General features: G+C 46.1%; 1 protein-coding gene across 3 annotated transcripts in view; it reads left to right on the forward strand.

Moving 5' to 3' along the window:
- ZNF638 (zinc finger protein 638) overlaps positions 1–24011 on the forward strand; it is a 191674-nt gene that overhangs the window by 62648 nt on the left and 105015 nt on the right. For 2 of the 3 annotated variants that reach the window (XM_075573062.1, XM_075573080.1), the window contains exon 1: positions 22159–22204. The exons of the other annotated variant lie outside the window; for it this stretch is intronic. In XM_075573062.1, coding sequence (XP_075429177.1) covers positions 22174–22204 — 31 coding nt within the window. In that variant the 5' untranslated portion in view covers positions 22159–22173. Of the gene's footprint in view, positions 1–22158; positions 22205–24011 lie in introns of those variants that run through there. 3 annotated transcript variants of the gene reach the window in all.

Consider the following 24011-nt stretch of genomic DNA (forward strand, 5'->3'; position numbering starts at 1 on the left):
TAGGGGTGGGGCTGGGGGCGGGACTAGGGGCGAGGCTAGGTGGCGAGTAGATTTTTTGTTTGGCGAGTAGATTTTTGGGTGATTTGTCGACCACTGTATATATATATATATATATAACATATAGGCACAGTAAACCCCGTCCGAGGAGCATGCCGGCATCACCAAGTGTGAATATGTAGCACTGTTTTTTTAAATTATTACGGGTTTGAAGCAGGATGTCTCTGGGGCGGAACCCCATTCATTTCAGCCAGGAAACTGTGTGCCTAACAAAATGGCAGCTTTGAATGTCACGTGGGCGAATAGGAAGCCGTGACGCCATCCGGTGTGGTTTCCTATTGGTCTGTGTGACCTGGACATTTAAACTCCACAGCTACCGGTGCCCCCTACGGGAGGTAAGTATCTCTGGAAGCATGGGGTCCCCGGAGGTGAAATTAATGGGGTTCAGATCTGGAGACCCCCTGCTTCAACCCTGTAATAGAAAAAAAATAACAATAAAAATGTGCAGTACATTTTTGCTGCTATAAATTAAGCAGAAACAGCGTTATAAATCCGTGGGATCTCTCCCCACGAACCGCCACCGCTCTCCGAGGTCTATCCTTCTCTATCCTTCTCTGCGCACTCACGCATTCACTTAGAGCAAAGGTGCTCAACTCTAGTCCTCAAGCCCCCCAACAGGTCAGGTTTTCAGGATATTCCTGCTTCAGCACAGGTGGCTCAATCAGTCCCAGCTTCAGCACAGGTGGCTCAATCAGTCTCAGCTTCAGCACAGGTGGCTCAATCAGTCCCAGCTTCAGCACAGGTGGCTCAATCAGTCTCAGCTTCAGCACAGGTGGCTCAATCAGTCCCAGCTTCAGCACAGGTGGCTCAATCAGTCCCAGCGTCAGCACAGGTGACTGATTGAGCAACCTGCGCTGAAGCTGGGATATCCTGAAAACCTGACCTGTTTGGGAGGGGGGGGGCTTGAGGACTGATGTTGAGCACCACTGACTTAGAGGATGCAGGGGATCGGCCCTCCATTGTTATGGAGACATTTGGGAGGGGGGGGGGGCTTGCAGGTCCCGTCGGAGCACGCTTTCCTGATTCTTCAGGACACGCCACGTTTAGCAAGAAACGCCAGTGTGCATTCCTCCTTAGGAAACAGGTTTACTAGTCTGCAATCAGATCAGATGTGGAGGCACAAACTGAATAGTAATGTGACAACACTAAATTCTATAGGATTTCTTCTCTGATTCAGGTCCGAAGCAATGTTTTTGCCCCAGAACTGCAATGTATTTTTTAAAAATTTTTAGAAAGAAGTTCCTGCCACATAGGTATAAGAAAGGTTGAGAAGGAATGGGGGGATAGGGAAGGGGGGGGAAGTGTGGAGGGGGGTGAGGAGAGGGGGGGAGGAGGGAGTGGCGAGGGGGGGAGGAGAGAGTGGGGAGGGGGGAGAGAGTTGGGAGGGAGGGGGAGGAGAGAGTGGGGAGGGAGGGGGAGGAGAGAGTGGGGAGGAGAGAGTGGGGAGGATAGTGGGGAGGGGGGAGAGAGTGGGGAGGTGGGAGAGAGTGGGGAGAGAGTGGGGAGGGGGGAGAGTGTGGAGAGTGGGGAGGGAGGGGGAGGAGAGAGTGGGGAGGAGAGAGTGGGGAGGGTGTCACGATGGACACCAACTTTATCAACACATTTATATTTCTGGGTACTTGATTGAACAGAACAAGTTGCAAAAGAAATTGTGATTTATTTCCTTAATAGACAAACACACGACATCTGCAGAATACACTTAAAACAACACTTACTGGGATAAGGAAACGAAATAAATTGTCCTTGGAACGAAAGAAATTGCCCTTTGCTTGCAAGTGCCAGAAATGCAACCTTGGTTTTAAAAGTCCTGTGGTTATGTTGTTATTAACCCCTTCACTCCTGGACCAGTTGCCGCTGTGCTGGAACAAAGTCTTGCATCTTTACATCATGGATCAAAATTCAGGAATCACACTGGGGATACCTGGGGAGCCACAGTTATAGACTGCCCAAAGCTATCTTTAACATGTGGATCCAATCCCCTCGTGGGAACAAAAAAACCACGAATAGCCAAGTTACCCACAGTTCATAAGGGCTGTCAAAAGGGCTGTCCGGTGGGCAGGGCGCATGGGTCAGGTTGACGCCCATGCCACTTAGCATACCTGGGCTACACCCATACCTTGGCACCACTGAGTCTGATTTTTGACCCAGAGGTGTCACTAGCCTGACATCTGCTGTGCATCAGTTTTGTATACATTATGGGTCTTCTGGGTCTTTTCATAACTGACACTCTTTTAGACAGGGAGATGCTAATCAGCTAGATCCCTTTGAGGCTCCATCATAAAAATACCGAAGCTCATTCACCCATCTCACAGCTGTATGTCCACGGAATTCCTGCTTGGACTTACAAAAAATAACTCCTGACTTACATTTAAGATCTGCAGTTTTTACACACTTTATTAAAACAACATGTTACGTTTGTGTTATAACTGTAAAAAATGATATTTATGTGCATGTAGTGGTTCACTGTATTTGCACCTCAAAATCAGGTTTCTGGGTGCTTTCGTTCTAGAATTAGTATTTCTCATTGAAATGCCGGCTTCTATACCGCCATCATGTGTCGGTTACAGGGTATGGCAAGCACGGCATCTTGTCTTTTAACCTCGCAGGCAGGGAATGGCCTGTGAATGGGGAATAAAAATGTCCGGGACAGGACAAACAAAGTAATGCATAGCAGGGGGGAGAGAGTGGGGGGGGGAGAGAGTGGGGGGGAGAGTGGGGGGAGCAAGAAGAACAAGCTAATGTCATTTTGTTTTTCCGAGATAGAAGGGATTTCGTGTTATGCTTGAGTTCTTTTTCAAAAGTAAAATCCAGAACAACATATATTACCTGTGTAATGTCACTAAATTAGATTACACCTGGAACAGTATTTTGCCTGATTTAGGAAAGATTTATCAAACTTTGGGGTAAAAATGCTTTGCACCGGACCTTATCCAGAATGAACATTCATATTATGCCTTAAAAATAGAAACCAGAAGGATTTCTAAAATAAATCCATTTTCATGATTTTCCACCAAAAAGTTTGGTAAAGTAGTGGTACTCTGGGTGGGAAAATAAAGAGTAGTAGTACTCTGGGTGGGAAAATAAAAAATAGAGGTACTCTGGGTGTGAAAATAAAGAGTAGTGGTACTCTGCACACCCAGCATCCTCACAATTCAACCAGTAACTTTGTGGCCATGTAAAACTAGTGCAATGTGCCACGCGTGTGTAACAAACTTTCCCCAGGCTCCAAAGGCCACACCGTGTCAGTGGTAGATTTCCCATTAGCCCCGGGCGTCATTTTTGGGGCGACAAAAATGTCTGTCCCCTCTATACATTTGCTGCGCTCTCGGGCCTATCGGGCCGGATGGGAAGTCACTTACATATGCCGGTCGCCTCCTTGCGATTCGCAGCATCAAATTACGCCACGGAAGTCACCAACGTGGCACCACATGGCGTCTCCTTGCCATGGCAACGTGACGTCGCGGTGTCAAATGACATCATGGCGCCGTGTGATGTCACATTGGTGACGTCGACGCTGCGAATGGGAAAGGAGGATGGTCAGCAGAAAGGAGGCGGCCGGCATATGTAAGTGCCATGGGGCGGCGGATTTCTAGATCCGCCGTTGGCCACACCGAAAAATTTAGTAGCAATGAATGCCCAGTCTCCCAGGCCACATGGGGTGGGTTGTTGCGGGGTGGGTTGTTGCGGGGTGGGTTGTTGCGGGGTGGGTTGTTGCGGGGTGGGTTGTTGCGGGCCGGGTGTGTATGATAGTAGCAAAATGGGCACCGGGAACTTTTATAAAGTAGAAGATGCGTCTTTATTGATCACATCAAGAAATATAAACATGGACGAGAAAATAGGATTAGAGAATCGCCCTCTAGAAGTATGGTGAGCAGATGTCCCGGTTTAGCCGGGACAATCCCGGATTTTAATAAGCTGTCCCGGTGCTCCAATAATTGTCCAAATTTCACCGGTTTTGCAAGGACAGTCCCGGTTATTAATGAGCCGGTGTCCTCCCAGTGTGAGTGGGTAGGAGGAGAGCCGAGGTTGGAGGAGATCGGAGGAGGATGCCGACTGTGGAGCTGATCACACGGCTGTCTTACTGCTTAACCACTTCTGGGCAGCAGATGGCGCTGCAGAGCACAGCATAGCTACTCCTTTCAGATCTCAAGGTTCCGTGTGTGTTGGTAATTGTGTGTGTGTGTGTGTGTGTGTGTGTCTCTGTGTTGGCAAGTGTGTGTGTGTGTCTCTGTGTTGGTGTCTGTTTGCAAGTGTGTGTCTGTATCTGTGTTGGTAGGTGTGTGTGTGTGTTGGTAGGTGTGTGTGTTGGAGGGAGGGGGAGAGGGGGAGGCCAGAAGCCGGGTACAGACAGAAGGCGGGCACCCTGTTGTCCCAGCTACAACAGGATGTACCACCCCCTGCTGTCCCTCAAGTGCAGTACCAAAGGTGAAGGGGAAAACCCCATACCAACTACTGGCAAGCCTGTCAATACTAGGGTTTACTGTCAGCCCATTGGGTAGAATAGTAGCCAGGGGGTACCCCGCTACACAAATAATACATAATGGGAAGAAGCGCTTCACACATAAAAGTGATATTTAGGAAAAGGAGTCCCTGACCCGAAGAGATTACAGTCTAATTGTAGGTTACAACAAGTGTGTTGTATGTTAATGGGAAGGCTGGAGTCATTTATCAAATTCTCCCAGCTGCACTAAGGCAAGATAGGAAGTAAAGGCAGCACCATACTCATCAATAAAGAAATAATAATTAGATTGGATACTGTCTACACCCCTCCCAGCTGGGAAAGTAGCCTGAGCTTGTGTTTAACATAAATCTTTTGCTGCTGGCAGGTGTAAGTAACCAGCTCGCTAAGAATGAAGTCCCAAACCTGTCACTAAGGACCAATGTTCTTGGCTGAGTTAGAGGGTTGCAATGACATCATATAAAAGTGAACAGCAGTATTACAAAGCAGCTGCCTCTGTAATCCTCTGCAAAACCTCTCTCCCTTGCATGTGTTCCCACCATTCCTTGGTTCATAGTTCTTTATTGTACATTACAATCTAACAATCCAGGCATTAATGGCATAAGAACACCTTTGGAGCAGCCAGCACACGTTTAATTACTAGCTCTTCACTGTGAAGTTAGGCCAGGTCCATACAGCCTTCACCCGCACGTGGCGTGCGCGTCCGTTGTTGGTACAGGGGGGTGGGTGAAGGTGGTAGTTACCCCAGGGTGGGTGTTTAGGCCTTGCGGGAGGGTAGCGCGAGGGGTTAACACCTTCATTACAGGTAATGCGGTTGTAACTGCTAAGGTAATTAAGGGGATAACTTCTACTGCCACCCTCCCGCAAGGCCTAAACACCCACCCTCGGGCAACTACAAGCTTCACCCAGCCCCTGCACCAACAACTATGCAGTGCCTGCTATTTAACCCTTTCATTACCTGAGCAGCTGGCCGCTAAGGTAATGAAACTGTCTGTAATTTTATTTTTATTGCGCAGGATTGATACCGGAGGCTGGCGGGGAACTCCCGGCGACCCGCAGGGCCTCCCGGAGCTGTGGGAACACCCAGATCTCTGAGGGTCTCCGTGGGTTTCTGGGGGGTCCCCGCCGGCCTCCGGTATCAATCCTATGCAGGAAAACACAAAGAAACTGCTTTTATGCGTCTTGCAATTCCTTTAGCTCCAGCCTGTAGATGGCGCCAAAATATTGCAATTATTTAACGTACGATATGCTTATCACTGCTCAGTGAATTGCAGTTTCTGGCAACAAAAAAAAATGTGATTTGGGGCATTTTGTGGCTTATCGCACGGCTTTTTTTTGCCAGAGTGTTATAGTACTATAAAACGCCGTTTCAGAGCGATATTGCCCTGTTATCGGAGCTTGGTGAATAGCAACACAGGCAATATCGCACTATAAGGGCATTTACAGTGCTATGAGTCACTTATCGACTTTTAGTGAATGAGCCCCTATGTGTCTTTCAAAGATAAAACGTGGGTAGCTACATACATTGTCCAGTCATTATGAAACAAGTGACTCCTACTGATCTTAATGGATCTGTTAATCAGAACAGAAGAATAATGAAGTTCTACTGTATATCGCTGACATTGCATGAGAGCTGCTTGCCAGACATTGACCGGATTGGCTGGGACTGTTCTTAGGGTGCGGGACTGGAGTGACAGGGAAAGTATAATGACTGTAGCGTTCAGTCTGTTATGTAGATGTAGCCGTGTCCCCCTGCTTTTCCCCTTACCTCCGATGCGGGTGCGGGGCGGGGGAGGCTAAGGCGGCTGCGGCGGTGGTCGGGGACTTCCCCTTGACTCCTGTGGCGAGGTGCAGGGAGCACTCCGGGGGCTCAGCGGCAGGCCGAACACACAGGGTGCCGCCATTTTGTATGTTGCGCATGCGCAATAGATATCACTAGCGCGGCGGCCATTAGAGAGTAAGTGCAAGGCTCCGCGGGGAACTACAGCTCCCACAAGGCATAGGGGCAAGACATCACGTGTCACGCGAGGGCAAATAGGGCTGCAGCTTCCCCTGCAGGAGAGGATTGATACATTTGTCGCGCCAGGGACCACGTCGGAGCTGGGAGACAGATAGGGTAGGTTGTATGTGCAGAGCGTCTGTGGCCCCTGCACTAAGCCAGAGACCCCCTATAGGCCCCAGCTAGGCACCGACTCATCTCAGTTTGTGGCTGCTATAGGGACAGGCCCTTAGGTAGGGACACAGCCCCATTAGCTGTTTGATAAGTTCAGGGACACAGCTGCAACGCTGCGTAGCCCTGCGGATTGTGATCTGGGACCAGATCACCCTGCAAGATATATAGAGACTATCTGTATGTGGGACCCTCCAGGTGGATATCACCCACGCGGAGGCGGATTCATCGCTGGATCAGCGGATCCTTTCTATCTGTCAGTCGGCGCGCCCGGGTGCTGGAGCACCCGGCAGGTACCTATACACCAAGTGCACCAACCATTGTTTCACCTCATCTAGTGGGCAGCGCTGTCTCACACATTGGGGTCGGGTGTGGGACTCTTGGGACACGGTTTGGGATACACAGTGGTGGGTTACGGCCGTGCCAGGCTTGGTGGGTAGTTGTACCTATTAGTGACCATTAGAACCGTTAAGTGTTATATGTTGCCAGTGAATGTATTGTTTATACAAAGTGTGTGATTACTGATATTGGGTCTTGTGAGGGGCTCCTCCCACTACGCTGGGATCCCTCACAGGTGGAGGCGCTGCATCGAGAGTATTGCATTGTATCACCCCATGCTCCCCGTGGCGGAGACTTAGGCCCCTGTGAGCCAACAGGTAAAGGGTAGCACCAGTAGCCTCTTTGTTTAGGGGGAAACAGGGCTACATAGGTACACGTGCATGTACGAGGGCTGCCGTGTGCGCACGCACTGCAGTATATATTCAATGAGGCCTTATTAGCTGAATAAATCATCGATTATTAGACTATCTTATCAAGTATTTTGTATCCAGTTATTTCCCACACTTCATAAAGCTCCAAACTGCCCCTCAGTGTGTGCAGACAGCGTGGGTGGTACAGCCGTCAATCACTGCGCAAACTTCCAAAGTCGTGCCCCACAATGCCTTGCTGCTGTGGATACAAAGCATTGTGGTGACTTTGGAAGCTCCTGTTGTAATTGACAGATATACCAGATATACCTAAGGTGCAGTTTGCAGTTTTGGGCCTTTCTAAGTGTACAGTCCCCACACGGACTCAGGAACCCACTATATGGACTATGATCTGCCATTACATTTTTTTTATTGTCGAATCCCTTGGAGACACCTCACAAACTCCTAGTGGTCCATGTACCTCCAGTTGGGAATAACGGCTATTAAGTTCTACAGACATGGCTGGCGTTATATACATTCAAATATACATCCATACAACAAACAAACTAGACAAAAAGTATGGAAAAGTCATTAGTATGCATCTTAGAACAGGGTGCAGGCAATGAACACAGTAATGAACACAGGTGCCACCGCATACAGGACCAAAGTGAACTAATGACTACTGATAAATATAAAAGTGTAACCCACCCTTCCTAGGGAGGTTACATCGGTGGGGTGTGTATATGGCTGCTCTGCACGGATTACCCTGACTCAGGCCGAAAGGAGAGACAAAGGGAAAGTACCCAGTTCAGCAAGTCTCAACTTGCCCTCAGTCCGAAAACCGACCTGGATAAAGTGAATGGTCTACACTCCGATGTCGGCTACGGCGATAGTCGATGGTGTCACCAGGTTAATTAGAGTCACCTATCCGTAACGCAGGTAGATTAATATCTATCAAGTAAATAAGGGAATCCCTATATATAAATACTCTACGTACAGAAGGAAACGGAAAAGTAGCGGTTCTGGGGACTATACATAGCACACAAGTGTCGCTAGGTGGCGGGTAATTATAAACAGTAGCTAGGGGGGCGGTACCTAACTACACCTGGGAAAAGTGGAAGGAGTTAAATGCCTTTAGGTGTTATGGACCAAAATCACTGTGTGATATAAACTAGCACCACAAGAGTGCCCCCTCAACAAATCACTGAGGGACTAAGCCTAACTGCAACAGAAATCATCAGTGGAGGTGGTTAAATGCCCTATCTTGTATTGTACCAAAATCACTGCTATATAGTAGCTATAGTGTTAAGTGAGGTGATATATACTTACTGCAGCTATCCGGGATCAGTGGCTAAGAAGTACCACCCATCGGTTAAAAGGTATTAAGGTGGTGCATTTCCTCAGCCCTCCATATGGACTATAGCTGGCAGCTTCTAACTGATAGCCCCCGTCGGTAGAGGGCCATAGATATATATATATACCGGCATACCCCGGTTTAAGGACACTCACTTTAAGTACACTCGCGAGTAAGTACATCTCGCTCAATAGGAAAACGGCAGCTCGTGCATGCGCCTGTCAGCACGTCCTGAACAGCAATACCGGCTCCCTACCTGTACCGAAGCTGTGCGCAAGCGGGGAGACTATAGATCCTGTTACACATGTGTTATTTACATCAGTTATGCACGTATATGACGATTGCAGTACAGTACATGCATAGATAATTGGGAAAAAGGGAGTGCTTCACTTTAAATACATTTTCACTTTACATACATGCTCCGGTCCCATTGCGTACGTTAATGTGGGGTATGCCTGTATACAGTGTTCGACAAACCTATACATTTGCTCGCCCCGGCCGAGTGGATTTAACATCGTGGCGAGCTCCTATTGGCCCAAGCAGCACACGTTTGGTACTAGGTGGCGAGTAGATTTTTTGGTGATTTGTCGACCACTGTATATATATATATATATATATATATATATATATATATATATATATATATATATACACATACACACACACACACACAGCACAACTGTGCTCTCTGTCCTCCACTGCAGCGGGAGGTATACAGGCTATGTAGCGGCAGGAGAGGCGTGACGGTGAGAATAAATAAGGTGGTAGGGGTCGGAGTCGGACCAGTAAAGGTCTCATCCTACATACATAACCCCACACACAGGGGAGGGAGGGGGGGGGTTAAGACCAAAGTGAGGAAGCCCCTAGTAGCTAGGACTGAAATTTCCCTTGGTCCAAAACAACTGACCTGCATTTGCTGAGCTGCTCGGGAATTCCCTTTCCTGTCGTCTCCTCATCCCAGCGGAGCACCTGTTGACAGGCGCTCTCTCGTTTCCCACTTAGCACTTATCTTGGACTCCCTTAGTCTTCTATAGGGATCCTAACTGACAAGGTTACTGTCCCTGTCTAGAATATAACAAAGTAAGGGGGGCTGGTCTATTCTATTACCTTGAGAACATGGGTGTCCACTCTCCCCGGGGCTCCTCTACTCATGTCCCCCTGGAATCTAACCTTCCAGAGCCATCTCTCCTCCTTAAATAACCCTGCATGACGTCTGGATCCCCATAGCAACCCAAGGGCAGATCTAGCCTACATTAACAACACTGCAAGTAACCCTTTAGGAAGGGGGTTACAATAGGTTGAAAGAAGATTATTCTCAAATGATTTTTTAAAGTTTATCCTTTAATATGTTTGTAAATTGTATTCAAGCTCAAAGGTATGACGGGATTCCCAATGCCCGTTCCTTTCTCCCTTATCTTTCCCTCATCCTGTGCCCTTATTTGAGGTGTAAATGAATCTAAGTAATTGGTGTGGAGCACATAAGATTAACACCCATCCCTTCAATCCAAGTCTGTTATAAATAACAACAGAGGAGCATTTGCAGACCTTGGATCATTATTTAACATGATTTAATGGTATGAATCGTCCTGCTTTTTATCTGTAAAAGAAATCAGTGTCATCGGTTCAGCTTTGGTCGGATGAGGGGCTTCAAGAAGAACATTGTCCATTGAATTTGGGTTACAGTGAGTGATACAATAGGAGCTATGCTGACTTCAGTCAGTGCTAAATTTAAAATTAGGCTGGGATAATTACAAGTCTGAAAGGTTCTGAATATCTGGGAACCATGGATATCCCACATTGTACAAACTCTCAATTAGGTGCAAACTTAACGATCCAGCAGGAAAGCCTTGGTTTCTATGTCCATGGAAGGAGATGGCGACCCACCAGGGGTTCCATTGAGTAATCTCAAGGTATAGAGTATCTGTGAAACCTTTGACACAAAGTGGTCCACAGGTTTGCCCTAGCTAGACGAGGCGCTTGTCACCGGACCCCTGTTACCATGTATCTATGATTCCTAAACATTTTCTGCATCATTGTAACTAATGTTATGTTTCACATGTGTATCTACCCCCGTCCCCCGCCATTTTTCCTTATCTCTATATCCCTCCTCCCTTCCCTTAGGAAAACAAAAAAACAGAAAACCTGAATTGGCTGCGTGTGCCACAATACACAACCACCACGTAAAGATGTCTGGCGCCCAGGAACCAGTGTCATAGGTTTTTTTGGGTCGTTTTCTATGAGAGATAGTGGCATGTGCTTTAGTGGAGCGCTGAACATGATCTGACCGGACAAGGGAGAGGAAACGGGGACTCCCCAGGGGCGATCACGGGATCGCAACGTGACCACGGCACCCTCTGGCACTCAAAGGGCTAAAGATGGAGCCGCCATTTATTTCCCCTGTTAAGTATAGAGGTGCCATTTAGGAGTGACAGATTATCAATGATCACCTATCTCTGTCCCTAGCTCTGCTGCACTAGCGGGCATGGAGTGACTCAACTTCTTTAACATTTAGTATCAAGGAGTACTCCTTTTTATTCCCAAGCCTAAGGCCTCGGGCATGGTCAGCCTGGTACTTACCAGTGAGCCCCTACAGCCGCAATGAGAGCGGCTTTAGTAGGGGCTCGTCTACGCTTCCGCAAGCGCATGGAAGCGCAGGTCTTTAGGAAATTTTTAAATCAAGCGCTTGCCGGAGTGCAGGGCCGGTCACCTGAGCGGTTCGCTTAGTGAGGGCGAACCAGCTCCGTGATGTCACTGGCCCGCCCGCCGACACCCCCCCGGACGGCGCGCTGTCTAAGGCCAGGGAAAGCACCCGCTTTCCCTCAGCCTCAGCGCGCCTCCGCCAGCAAGCAATAACCCTGGACGAGGCCTAAGGTGTCACTTACTTTTCTAAAGCCTTATTGGGTCTGTTTTAGAAACTATCTCCTTGTGGTTTTAGAGCATTTTTGAGGTGTAAGCTAAGATCATATTCTTTACCCCAGTAAATTCTGGGGGTCTGGCGCTACGTTCAATTGAAAATGATATAACGCGGGAAATTGGATGACGTTATACGTGATTTTGCTAACAAAAAAAGTCGCAAAGTCAAACGTCATTTGAGTTTTGTTACGATTTGTTAATTTCATTTAGTGTAAAAACATTGACCGAAAAAGTTATTATTTTTTATTTAGAACTTTACTGAGAGTTGCGTCGTTAAGTTTTGTAAAGACATTTAATTAAAAAGCTATTCATTTTAATTTTGCCGTTTCCTTTTCCTATTTTCGGGTCAATTATTATTATTTTTTTTTCCATGTCTCACACTTTTTCGTGGCCTGTTGACAGGCTCGTGGGCCCTAGGCACTGCGCCTATTGTGCCTAATGGATAAAATGGCCCTGATTCAGCCACGATACTTATTTTTAAAGCTCTGCACCTACTGCCTTTGAATTTATTGCAACTCCAGTATATTTTGATAAGTGAGGTTGCACCTTTCATGTGAAGGGTTTCCATTTAAAGGTATGGAAGGAGTTAACTCCATCGTTACCGGAGAGACCTGCATTGCACTGCAGATGAGTTTTAAAGTCGCTCAGAAGCGACGAGGTTCTGTTTCCTGACACTTCTGTATCCTGAAAGCTGTAGTGCACCACCTATCGGGATAGATGTGTTTATTGTATCAGATACATGTGGCTAACAATGTCACCAGCGTCACAATGCAGAATCCCTCTCCAAGCTCATGGTGACAAGTCCAAAAGAGCAAATTCATACACCTGGGTAAACATGTGGAAATGAGAAATTCTGTAAATATTTCACAGGAACTGTCAGGGTAAAAAAATGTCACCGCTCCACATTTATTTTATTATGTATATATTTACTTATTTTTACATTAAATAATTGCTCAATTTCAATTTAGTTTTTTAGTTTTTTTTTTATCGATTAGTTAATTTCAAACTCTGGTGATTTGGCAAATATTCGAATGTACAAAAAAAGTTTAGGGGGTTTCCCAGCCCAGCCAATACGAAATTTGGGGGAGGGGGGGGGGGAAATTACCCCTTTCTACATTCACAGTACTGATCCAAGTAGGACCAAATAGATCCTCCAAAAAATTGCACTCAATGTAATTACAGAAATATACAGGACAACAGTGGTGCAGCAGATAGTTTGTCTGCAAAGGCTGTCAAATTAACATCAGGATCAGTAGTTAAAGCTACAGTTCAGTCTTTTTTTTAAATTTTATTTATTTTTTTACTTCAATAGTTTCATGTGGACAATCTCTAATTACCTAAAGAACTGCATAGCTGCCGGTCAATTCGTTCTCCGTCTATTGATCGGCAAAGTTTGGCGACATCTTTAGATCTGGGGAATGTATATGGTTGCTATAGGAACAAGCATGCTTGTTAAAATAGAATACAAGAAAATTGGTCTTTCAAAATTGTTTTTTTTTAAACAGAAAATGCTAAAAGTATTTTTTCTTACTACAGAACTGATTTATTAAAAAAAAAAACACACATGCAGGATATTGCCTGAACTGCAGCTTTAAAGGAAAACGATACAATTTGATTACATCCAGGAATAAAGTGACAGTGTGATAGTAACTATATACAGTGAGAACATGTACGTATAATAAAATCCCCGTAGTGCAATAGTAGATGGAATGTTGGGCTAATATAATATGTTAGACCTGTCATAAACGCTTCCAGTAGCGTGTCTACACATATAACGCCCGCATTTCTACTCAGGCATCTAAAATATACAGATGTGTATATATGCTGTGATCTATTATGGTGATCAATAGATATAACTCGCGGTAAAATACTTCCTATATAAGTATAACCTGTGTATAGTCGTTAGTATTAATATCCGAAGATGTCGTGGATAGATGTATACTCAAAATATATACATAAAGAGCTCAATATGAGGATATAGGATACCCTGCTATTGCAGAAGTGGCTGTCATATATAGGGGACTTAGAGACCAATAGACACCTAGGAAATGTGCTATACTGAAAGAAAAAATGTAACAATAAGCATGGGTGTACATCTATCCACTAGACCAGGGGAGCGCAAACTTTTGCTGCTGCGCCCCCGTCTTGCCTGTCCCGGTGCTCGCACCCCCCTATCCCCCCCATCCTACCTTGCAGCCGAGTCAAATGACGCTGTGGGGTCATATGACGTCACATCACGTGACCCGTTGCCATGGCGACGCGTCACCGCAGTTGAATCACGGTAGGTTTTGTGTCGCAGAGGCCTCACGCGATCCCCTGGCATTTAATTTAAATGCCTTGGGGAAGAGCGCAGGGCCTCTACAACAGCCCGCGCCTTATCCCCCAGAAAAATCTCCCGCCCCCCAGTTTGCGCACCCCTGCACTAGACTATATGTAACACTAATAGCTTGCTTGCAAGCTAAAGAGCAAGGTAACAATGGAGTGATAATAATGGTGATCAGTAAAGTAGACAAAATATCAGAAACCGCATACTAGAACTCTTCAAAGGAAGGTAAGTGGTCACGGAGGACCTATTATGATCTCAAAGAGGAAAAAGACCACGATACAAGCCGTGCAGTTAGGGCACGATGTCACCACTCCAATGACATCACTGCCGTGACGCCTTACTTCGTCGCAGTACTATACTGATGACCTATTACTCCATTGTTATCTTGCTATTTAGCAACTGTGTGACATATAGTCTAGTGGATAAATGTACACCCATGCTTATTGTTACATTTTTTCTTTCAGTACAGGCAGTCCTCGGTTATCCAACGGAATCCGTTCTGGAAGTAGCGTTGGATAGTGAAACCGTTGTAAAGTGAGCCCCATGTTAATCAGTGGCGGTGAGCGTTGGATAACGCATTCCGGTGTCGGATAACGCATTCCGGCGTCGAAAAACGTCCCTCAAGGTTGCATTGTAAAGCGTTGGATATGCCATTCGTTGTAAAGTGAAACGTTGGATAATGAGGACTACCTCTATAACACATTTCCTAAGTGTCTATTGGAGCGTATGGAGTGGCACTACTCTCCAATTAACAAACCAGGAGTACTGTAAGTCATTTTATTTTTTACAAACTTACAGTCCTGTTTCTTTTTTATTTTCATAGAATGTGGGTTTTTTTTTTTTATCTAGAAACGCTCCCTCCTTTTATGACATTATAGCCTAAATATTATCTTCTGGAACCAGGATCACTTGTGGGATGTGAGTGAGTCCAGTGGTTTAACACATCCCCTTTTGAGAACACACAGAGTCCTTTTATTTTCTTCAACTTTAATGGGGGAATCAAAAACAAATATAAAGGGTACTTGCAGATGGTAATGTGTGGTGAGAGGGTGCTTCTCTATGTGAAGGTGCTCTGTTATGGGGGGACGGTAAAAAAGGATGGCCTTGCAGGGGTGTAATGGAGGAAGCATGTACTCACTAAGCCAGCTAGTTAGATCTAAAAGCACATGTTCCTGTGGCTGGCAGGAAGGGTCTAAGGAAAAAAGTAACTGCTATAAAGGCAGGGGAGCAAGCTGGACCAAATCACCTTTCTAGCTATGGAGATTGGAAGGTTGCCAGGGCAACCAACTAAGGCTGTGTAAGGGACATATGTGGCAATAATGTTGCCTTTACACATGCAGCTAGCTGCTGGAAAAGGAGAATGACAGGCAGCTGAACAAGGGAGACAGGAATAGTCAAAACTGCAAATGGGACAGAAAATGTGTAATCCTGTTCCAGTAGGTAATGAAGAAACAGGCACACGGTCTTAATCAGCAACAAGAAGGTTTAATGTGCCATGAAAACCAACGTTTCAGCAGTACGATACTGTCTTTCTCACGGTGAAGGCCTTCACCATTACCTACTGGACTACTTTGGGATGTCAGGAGCTCCCTAGAACCAGTGCACCGGCAGCTAAGGACCTCTCATTTACCAGCGTGACTGAGTGCGTGCACTACCCTCTATCTATGTAATCCTGTTCCAGGACATACTACATACACCCTTTTAAAATGTAGGTTAAAAATACGAGTGTTGGCCCAATATTTAACAAGTAGGATTATTTGTTTCAATCAGTACCACTGCTTTTTTTTCAGGACACTTCAAACACATAATCCCGAAGGCTGCAGTCCTCTCTGTTCTGTTATTATTAATAGGTTATTTTTACATTATCTGACTTGTGGGGTCTGTTGGAGATGAACTCCACTATAGCCCTAGGAACACAGCACTTCCAAATTATTCTTATTTAGGGGAAACAATATGGCTGACAGTAGGACAATGCCATCAGCATATGATGTTGAAAACATCTTTTGGTTGATGCCTGGGATATCTTTTAATTGTTTTTATTAATAGACAAGAACAAAATACAAGCTGAAAGTAGCATGGTTCAGCTCCGGATGTTTGAAAAAAATTATTACTTTAAACGTATTGCGTATAATTTATAAGATTCAATTAAAACATCACAAAACTATATATTTTAAAATGAAATACTTGGTTTCCATTACATTTAGTCTAATTTCTTATGTTCACCCATACAGGTCTGAATCCAGAAGTTAGATCCCGCTGGAAGTCGGGTCGAACTTCTGGTATCAGCTCCCTGGGTGGGCCCCCGTCCGGCGTTGGATAGGGCCCTGGCAAACCCCACACTCCTGCTCCACAGGTAAGGCCTGAGTGGAGAAGGCAGAGCGAGAGGGGGGGGAAGTGAGAGGGGGCTGAGAGAGAAGGGGAGTGAGTGAGAGATGGACGGTGAGTGGGGGTGGGGTGAGAGAGAGGGGGAAATAGTGAGAGAGGAAGGGTGAGTGAGAGAGGGGGTGGGGTGGGAGAGAAGGGGTGGGGATAGATGGGGGAAATTGTGAGAGAGGAAGGGTGACTGAGAGAGGGGGTGGGGTAAACGAGAGAGGGAGAGGAGAGTGACAGAGGGGGAAATAGTGAGAGAGGAAGGGTGAGTGAGAGAGGGGGGAGATACAAGGTGGAACCGTGAGAGAGGGAGGGGAGACTGTGAGAGTGAGAAGCGGGAGAGAGAGAAAGGGCGATTCAGAGAGAGTGAATGAGAGAGAGATGGAGTGGTAAGAGAGAGGGGGAGAAAGTGAGTGAGAGAGAGGGGGTGAGAGAAAAAGGATGAGAGGGTGAGAGAGAAAAAGGGTAAGAGAGAGGAGGGGAGAGTGAGAGAGAAAGAAGGAGAAAGTGAGTGAGAGGGGGTGTGTGAATAAAAGAGAGAAAGGGGGGACAAACCCGCTCAACAACTGTAACGCCCGGCCTGCCCACAAGCCAGACAAGACCCCGGGACTGAGGTGGAAAGGGTAAAACCACACACCTAGCAGCAAACGGGGGCACAGCCGGAGAGTGGTAGTAGCGTAGGTGGTCCGGGTAACAAGAATGTAAATGATACCGTACTAGACAGCTCCGGCGTAGAAGGGTTAAGTTCGTATGCCAAGGGTCGTGGATTGGAGAGGGCAGCGTAATCGATTGTCCGTAAGCCTGGGTCGTGGAGTGGAGAGAGCAGCGTAGTAGTTTGTCCGTGTGCCGTGTCCAAGGGTGGTAGAGGTCTGCAGCGTAGAAGTCCAAAGCAAGGTCCAGAGGGTTCCAGAGAGCAGAGTAGTAGAGTTCAAAGCAAGGGTCAAATCCAGGGAGGTCAGCAAGGATTCCAGGGACAGGAGCAGCACTGAAAAGACAAGAGAGGCCAGGCAACAGCAGACAGCACCAAGGTACAGAAGCTATGCAGAGCAAAGAGGAAATGGAGAAGAGGGATTATATAGGGGGCTGGGACCAATCAGAGAAAGGGGAGTGACGGAGGAGCGGCCTGAAGAGGAACCTAATAGGAGAGTAGAGTGAGGAAGTTTGCAACCAATGGGAGTGAGGGGAGGAACAGAGGAGTGAGCAAGATAAGGTCCAGATAGAGGAGAGTTGCTAGAGGCAAAGGGAGTGGTCAGAGTAAGGGGAGGGACACACAAGGGAAGGGACAGAAAGGGAAGGAGGACCTGAGAGGCAAGGCAGATGGGGAAGGTGCGTGCCGGGCATGTGCGTGACGTCCGAGGAGGCGGAGCATGGGGAAGGTGCACCGGAGGATCCAGGAGCAGAGAGAAGAAGGGGAGGAGCAGAGGGACGGACAGGGGAAGGGTCAGGTAAGGAGGGAGAAGCAGGGAGGCGGAGCTGACGGCACCCGAGCGGTGACACGCAAGGAGCGTGTGCCGCACCAGCGGAGGCGGAGTCAGGCGCCTGGCGCCAACCAATGGCGGCTTGGGTGCGCGCGCGCCCGTAGGGCTGACGCGCGTGGGCAGAAGGTGCAGGGAAAGCAGCCAGGAGCGGGGAATGCCGCCGGGGAGCCTGAATGGCCTGAGAAAAAGGTAAGGATGCGCTGGACGCGGGTATACCCGCAGCGCGGATCCTTACAACAACCTGGTGGACCCGATGAAGACTCTCGTCCTGGGCGCCAAAAATGTTGTCGGTGGCCCTCCACCCATATAAGCTCTAAAATCTAATCAGTGAACAAATACAGTGCTGAAATTCCCCAGTATTAGCACTGAGACTCAAAAATGAAAAGGTACTTATGGCTGAGGTATTTCTTCATATGTTGCTTGCAAATTTTTGGTTTACATGCATATCATAAAGAACTTGTTTATACACCGATACTGATATTTCCCCGTTGCTATATTATGTTAAAAGTGCCGCTCCGTCATAAATAATTTTGTAACTAAACTGTAGCCCTGTTTCCCCCCCTCCTCTGGGAGATTCTACCTGCTGCTACATGGTTGGTGTATGTATGGTGCTGAGCATACCTGAGTTGCCGCGATGATATGGGGCAACAGGACAGTCTTTTGGGGTGGTCTTTAGTTCTTCACTCATTGGTACAGCGCCTCCAGCCGTGATAGGATCCTATGGGTAGGATATCAGCTCCCATCATTGCATTCAGTCTCCCTCCTGCCCAGTAACTGACACACAGGCAGGTGTATGGTGAACATACAGCTTTATTATTCATCCTGCAGCAGCTCCTTCTTACAGCATAGCATACTGTCCACGGTTCCAGGAACTCTGGACGGTGCTCGCCCAGTATCATGGACTCAGTCTTGGTGGTCTCTAGGCCAGCCGGCCTAGAGTGAGCATGCTTTCCCCGCAATGGGGAAGACTGACAGCTCCTTCCTCACTCCTAGAGGAGTAGAGGAACAGACTCTCACTCCTCACTCCATGGGGAACTTTTAGCTACTCCCCTAGAAAGCTCTGGAAGGGGTGGGCTCATGGACTGTACCCACCTACAAGGGGTTGTACACAGGCCATGAGTCACCACCTACCTTCCTTCACTTTCAAGGGAAGCAGAAGGGGGGGTCACTGGCCCATAGATTAACCTGCTAATGCCTGGAACTTAACAGGACTTACATAGCAGATACACTACGTGGGGAGAAACAGGTACTATGGAACATACCATGTTATAAAACACATCATATGAGCATATATTAAAGTCTACTACTTTATAAACAATTTCAGTTTAAGGGATTGCCACTGCTGTACATTGGGGAGACTTCATGGTTAATAGACCGTTCTTAGTGGTGGGTGAGTTCAGGTTTCACTAACCCAAGCCCCCCATACAGCTGCTGTGATTCAGATTTATCTGAACTGCGTCTCTGCCCTGCCTTGGCCCAAACCAAAATAAGGTTTGTTTTCGACTTCCGATACGGTTCAAGATAAAACATCTCCAGAACAAGCGTTCGTCTCCAGAACAAGCGTTCCTGCAGCGTTTTATTCTTTTTATTATAATAATAATAATAAACCACATTATTTTTAATAGCGTTATTTATTTATTTTTGCTAAATATTGATTGTAAATACTTAATTAGGAAGCAAAAAGAAGGGTTGGGAATATGGTGGAAACTTTCAAATACCTGAAGGGTCTCAACAAAGTTCAGGAGGGGAGCATATTTCTTAGAAAGAGGAGTGCTGGCACAAGAAGTCACAGGGCGCGTCCGTACTCTGTGTGACGGGGCGCGCAGCACAAACTAAAGTCCGTACCTCAATGAGGCAGGCCGTAGAGTGCGCGATTAAGTGCATTGGTGCGGCAGATTTTTCGCGAGACAATATTTCTTGTTTTTGTCGCGCGACGGCCAGTTTACGCGGGCGGTTCAGCCAATGAGGGCGAACCAGCCTCGTGACATCACGGCCACGCCTCCCTGTCGCTGTGTATCTCAGGACACAGATCGCTCGGCCGACAAGCACGCATGCGTGCCTAATATATCCGCGCCCATCCTCTGAAGCTGGAGGGACGCAGGCTAAGGGGCAATGTGAGAAAATACTTCACAGAAAAGTGTAGTGGGGTCATGGAATGGCCTCCTAACAGAGATGGTAGGGGCTAATGCAGTAAGGGGTAGTGTGGGGTAGATATAAGGCTATATCCTAAATACAAAAGAAATAGGGGTCGGAGGTTAGATGGTGTCTTATCTGCCGTCAAAATCAAATGTTACAACCAAGGGACTTTAGGCAAAAGATAATGGTAAACTAAAACCCTGGGTCAAGTGAACATCTTTAGTTTTTATTACCTCTTCCAGAATCCCCCGATTGCCTAATCCACACAGTGTATTGGCTCTTCCACCCAAGCAAGGGCAGTAAAACCCCCAGATTAGAATGGAAGCCTCGGCTGATTCTGTCTGACGTGTTGTTCTATTCCAAGTAATAAGGAGTTTCAGTAGGGTGGCCAGGTGGCTTCTCCAAAAAGACTGGACACAATGGTGAAAGGTGTGACGCGCTCGAGGCATGCGTACGTGCACTTCTCCGCTCCATGCTGGTTCCTCCTCTCCTTGCCCCCACCCCCGGGCTCCTGCCACCACCTCCTGATTTGCTGATGCTGGGTAATGCAGCCAATCAGGATGGAGGAGGCTGATTAGCCCCCTAGCAGCAGCCCTGCTCGGGGAAATCCCCCAAGCCGGTCAGGTCACTGTTCAGGGAGGTAACACCAGACACATGCATGTCCAGTGTTACCTCTAATTTTTTACTGGACAGAGTGTCCAAATACAGGACAGTTTGATTCAATTCTGGACACCTGGCAACCCTAAATTTCAGAGCGACTTTCTCCCGCTTAGAAAGATCCCAGAAAGTTCAGGAAAGACCTGCAGGGAGGTGGAGTGATTTCCTTTTTTTTTTAAAAACATCCGAAAAACATAGCATTGTTTTTGAAGAAGACATATTAGTACCTTAAAAATCTTTGTGATAACTACATCACTACATACACCTTCTCCTGTGTGTTTATCGGCTTTTTCTACATTTCACTCTTCCATAGTAGTACAGCAAGAACTTTGTCCCGTGGTTGTTGCAGTTCAATGGGCATGTGGCCAGAACTTGGAAAATCTACTGGAAATGTCACTGATTAACTGACAGTGCTCAGGAACAAAATAGCAGCGAAGTGTAAGATGTAGTCCAGCCTAAACAGGAACCCAATGGCAGATATGTTTAATGCATAACATTGTTATTGGTGCTATATATATATACATATATATATATATATTTATATATATATATATATATATATATATATATATATATATATATACCTGTAGAGGTATCAGTACCTTTTGCTTCATTCATTGTAACATCGCCGGAAGAAGAGATCAGTGTATCTCGAAAGCTCGCACAAATAAAAGCATTTCGTTAGCCACAGAACGGTATCATCTATTTATTTTTTGATCATCTTTTAGCGTAGATAACAACTGAAACAAAATATCATCGGGTAGAGGGGAAGGGGTACAAAATAAGAGAAAGGGAGGGAAAGGGCCGGAGGGGATACCAGGTCGGAAAAGGTTACAGCATAATCAGTTCTCGTCCCCATTCTTATTTAAGAGGGATAAGAGCATATTTATTGAATAGACGGGTCCAACACAGTTAAGAGCTTAATCATGTCAACGAAACTCGGTACAGCTTTTTTTTTTAGAATGGTTGGTTACGCCCTTTCAAGGTATTGCAAAGATAATATATTTTGCTAAGTGGTACTGCTCTAAACATGTATAAGTACGCTATGTTCCACTCACTTTTTAGAAGCCGAAATCTAGGAGTTATTTGATAGTGACTTCACAGCATACTGAATAGTGACCAAGTCAACATGTTGAGGAAATAACGAACATGCACCCAGCATACAGGCATCGATAAGAGGTATATTTTTCTTAATTCCTAGGGAAGCCAAACATAATGTTTCCTATAAGTATGATAAAAAATTTTTATTTAAGTCAATTTGTTTAGCTATTTCATTTTTGTTGTTGTTAAACCTTTTATTTTAAAACTTTTAAGGGGAATGGAGGAGCATACTGAATGCGAAAGTAAGGGGAGGGATGGGAACATACAATTTATTATTTTTATAGGGTGAGCTTGGTGGGACTGCACTCTTCAGTCAACATTGAAAAGTAACATCAATCAACATATAAGCCTGTGTTGCTTCTAAAGCAGGCAAAGGGCAATGTTCAACCCCAGGGCCGTGTTCTGCATGAGAGCAAAAAGTGAGAGGATTTTTACATCAAGCTCCCACAAACTACTGTACTTCTAGATGCATATTAGGCTTTTCTGTGGTATCAAAGGTAAGAAACTTGCTAAGTGCAGTATCTTTGCTGGGGATATTTATGGTTTATTTAGATTATATAGTGGTTTATTTTTGGTCTTTTGATTTTGAATGACGGTGTTTGTTTTGAGCTTTCTTTTATTTATTGATGGTTTTGTTTTGGTGTTTTAATGGTTAATTCTGGTGTTTATTTGGTATTTGCTTAATTGATTGCTGGTTATTTTGTTGTGTTTACTTGTTTATTGTTGTTTATTTGGTGATTGTTTTGATTGCATTGGATATTGCTGGTGGTTGGTTTTTTTATTAGGTTGACCATTGGCTGTGATAATTGTTAAATCATGCCCATATTATATGGGCATGATGTACACACTGTGCTTTCAATTGGTTTCTTGGCATTTGTAATGTGTTTAGTTTTCTATGTAATGTGTTTTATTTTGGGCCTGATTTTTTTTTAGCTTCACCACATATTGCTATAGTGGTAAATCATGCCCATATTATATGAGCATGATGTACCCACTGTACCAATGAATGGGTGGAGGTTGGGGGTAGTTGCCTGGGGAGGGTGGTTAGGCCTCCTGGGTGGGTAGTGTGGGATGGTGGGTAAATTACTCTAGCGGTTACTAACCGCTAAGGTGATTAAAGGGTAAAGGGGCCATTAGATTGTATTTTTTATTGTATTGTTTCTGGCAACGGAGAACATGGACGGTGATGAGGATGAGGACAGCCTTCATCATGGCAGGCTGGCAGGGGTAAGTGCAAGTTTTATTTACTTTATTTCTGCTGGTTAATGTTTTATTTTAAATGGGGAAAATCACTATTATCCATATCTGAATAATAGTAATTTTGCCCATTACTGTACTGTAGGTGTTAGGGGGTATTGTAAGAAAAACATTTTGGGCACAGGATTGGTATCACAGGCCAGCGGGGACCACCGGACACCTGGGGGGACCACCTGAGGGCCCCCACCGGCCTCTAGTATCATTCCTGTGCATTAAAAAAATTGCTTTTGTATAGTAGGGGGTATAGGGGTTGTTCGGGGCACAGGGGGTGGGTGGATTGTGTATTGGTGGGTAGTACATATTGCAATGTTTATTGGGGGCAATTGCTATTGTGTCTTAACCCATTCATTGCCTTAGCGGATAGCTGCTAAGGTAATGAAGCTGCTTTAATGTAAAAAAATGTTTATAGTGTGCAGGAGCAGGGGGTCTCCTGAGCTGGACAGCTTTGATTTCTGCCTCAAGGACCCCCTGCTTCCTAAGTTACAGGCCCCGGTATGGGGCATCGGGTGCCAGTATCGCCGCCATTTTTAAATCGTCTGTCACGTGACCGGGGGATATAAATAATGAAGGCGACACCGGCACCCCATATCTGGTCCTGTAACTCGGGAAGCAAGGGGTCCCCAAGGCTGAAATCAATGCGGTTCATCTCAGGAGACCCCCTGCTACCGCGCACTATTAATAAAAATTACATTAAAGCAGCTTCATTACCATAGCGGATAGCCGCTACGGTAATGAATTATTTATTGTTATTGGTGTTTTGATACTACTGTACATGAGTAGGGGGTCTCCTGAGCTGAACCACATTGGTTTCAGCCTCGGGGACCCCCTACTTCCTGAGATACAGGCCCTGTTATGGGGTGCCGGTATCCCCCTGCAGGATTTAAATCCCCCGGTCACGTGACCCAGGAGCTTTTAAATCACAGGAAATACCGGCACCCCATAACCACAGGGGAGAATTAAAGGACTACCAGTAAGTAAGGACTACCGGTAAGTTCGGCCCCCGATCTCCTGCAAACAAAATAATTGCATTTCTTTGTTTTTCAACTT

The sequence above is a fragment of the Ascaphus truei genome, chromosome 1 (genome assembly GCF_040206685.1).
Source record: "Ascaphus truei isolate aAscTru1 chromosome 1, aAscTru1.hap1, whole genome shotgun sequence".
Classification (NCBI taxonomy): domain Eukaryota; kingdom Metazoa; phylum Chordata; class Amphibia; order Anura; family Ascaphidae; genus Ascaphus; species Ascaphus truei.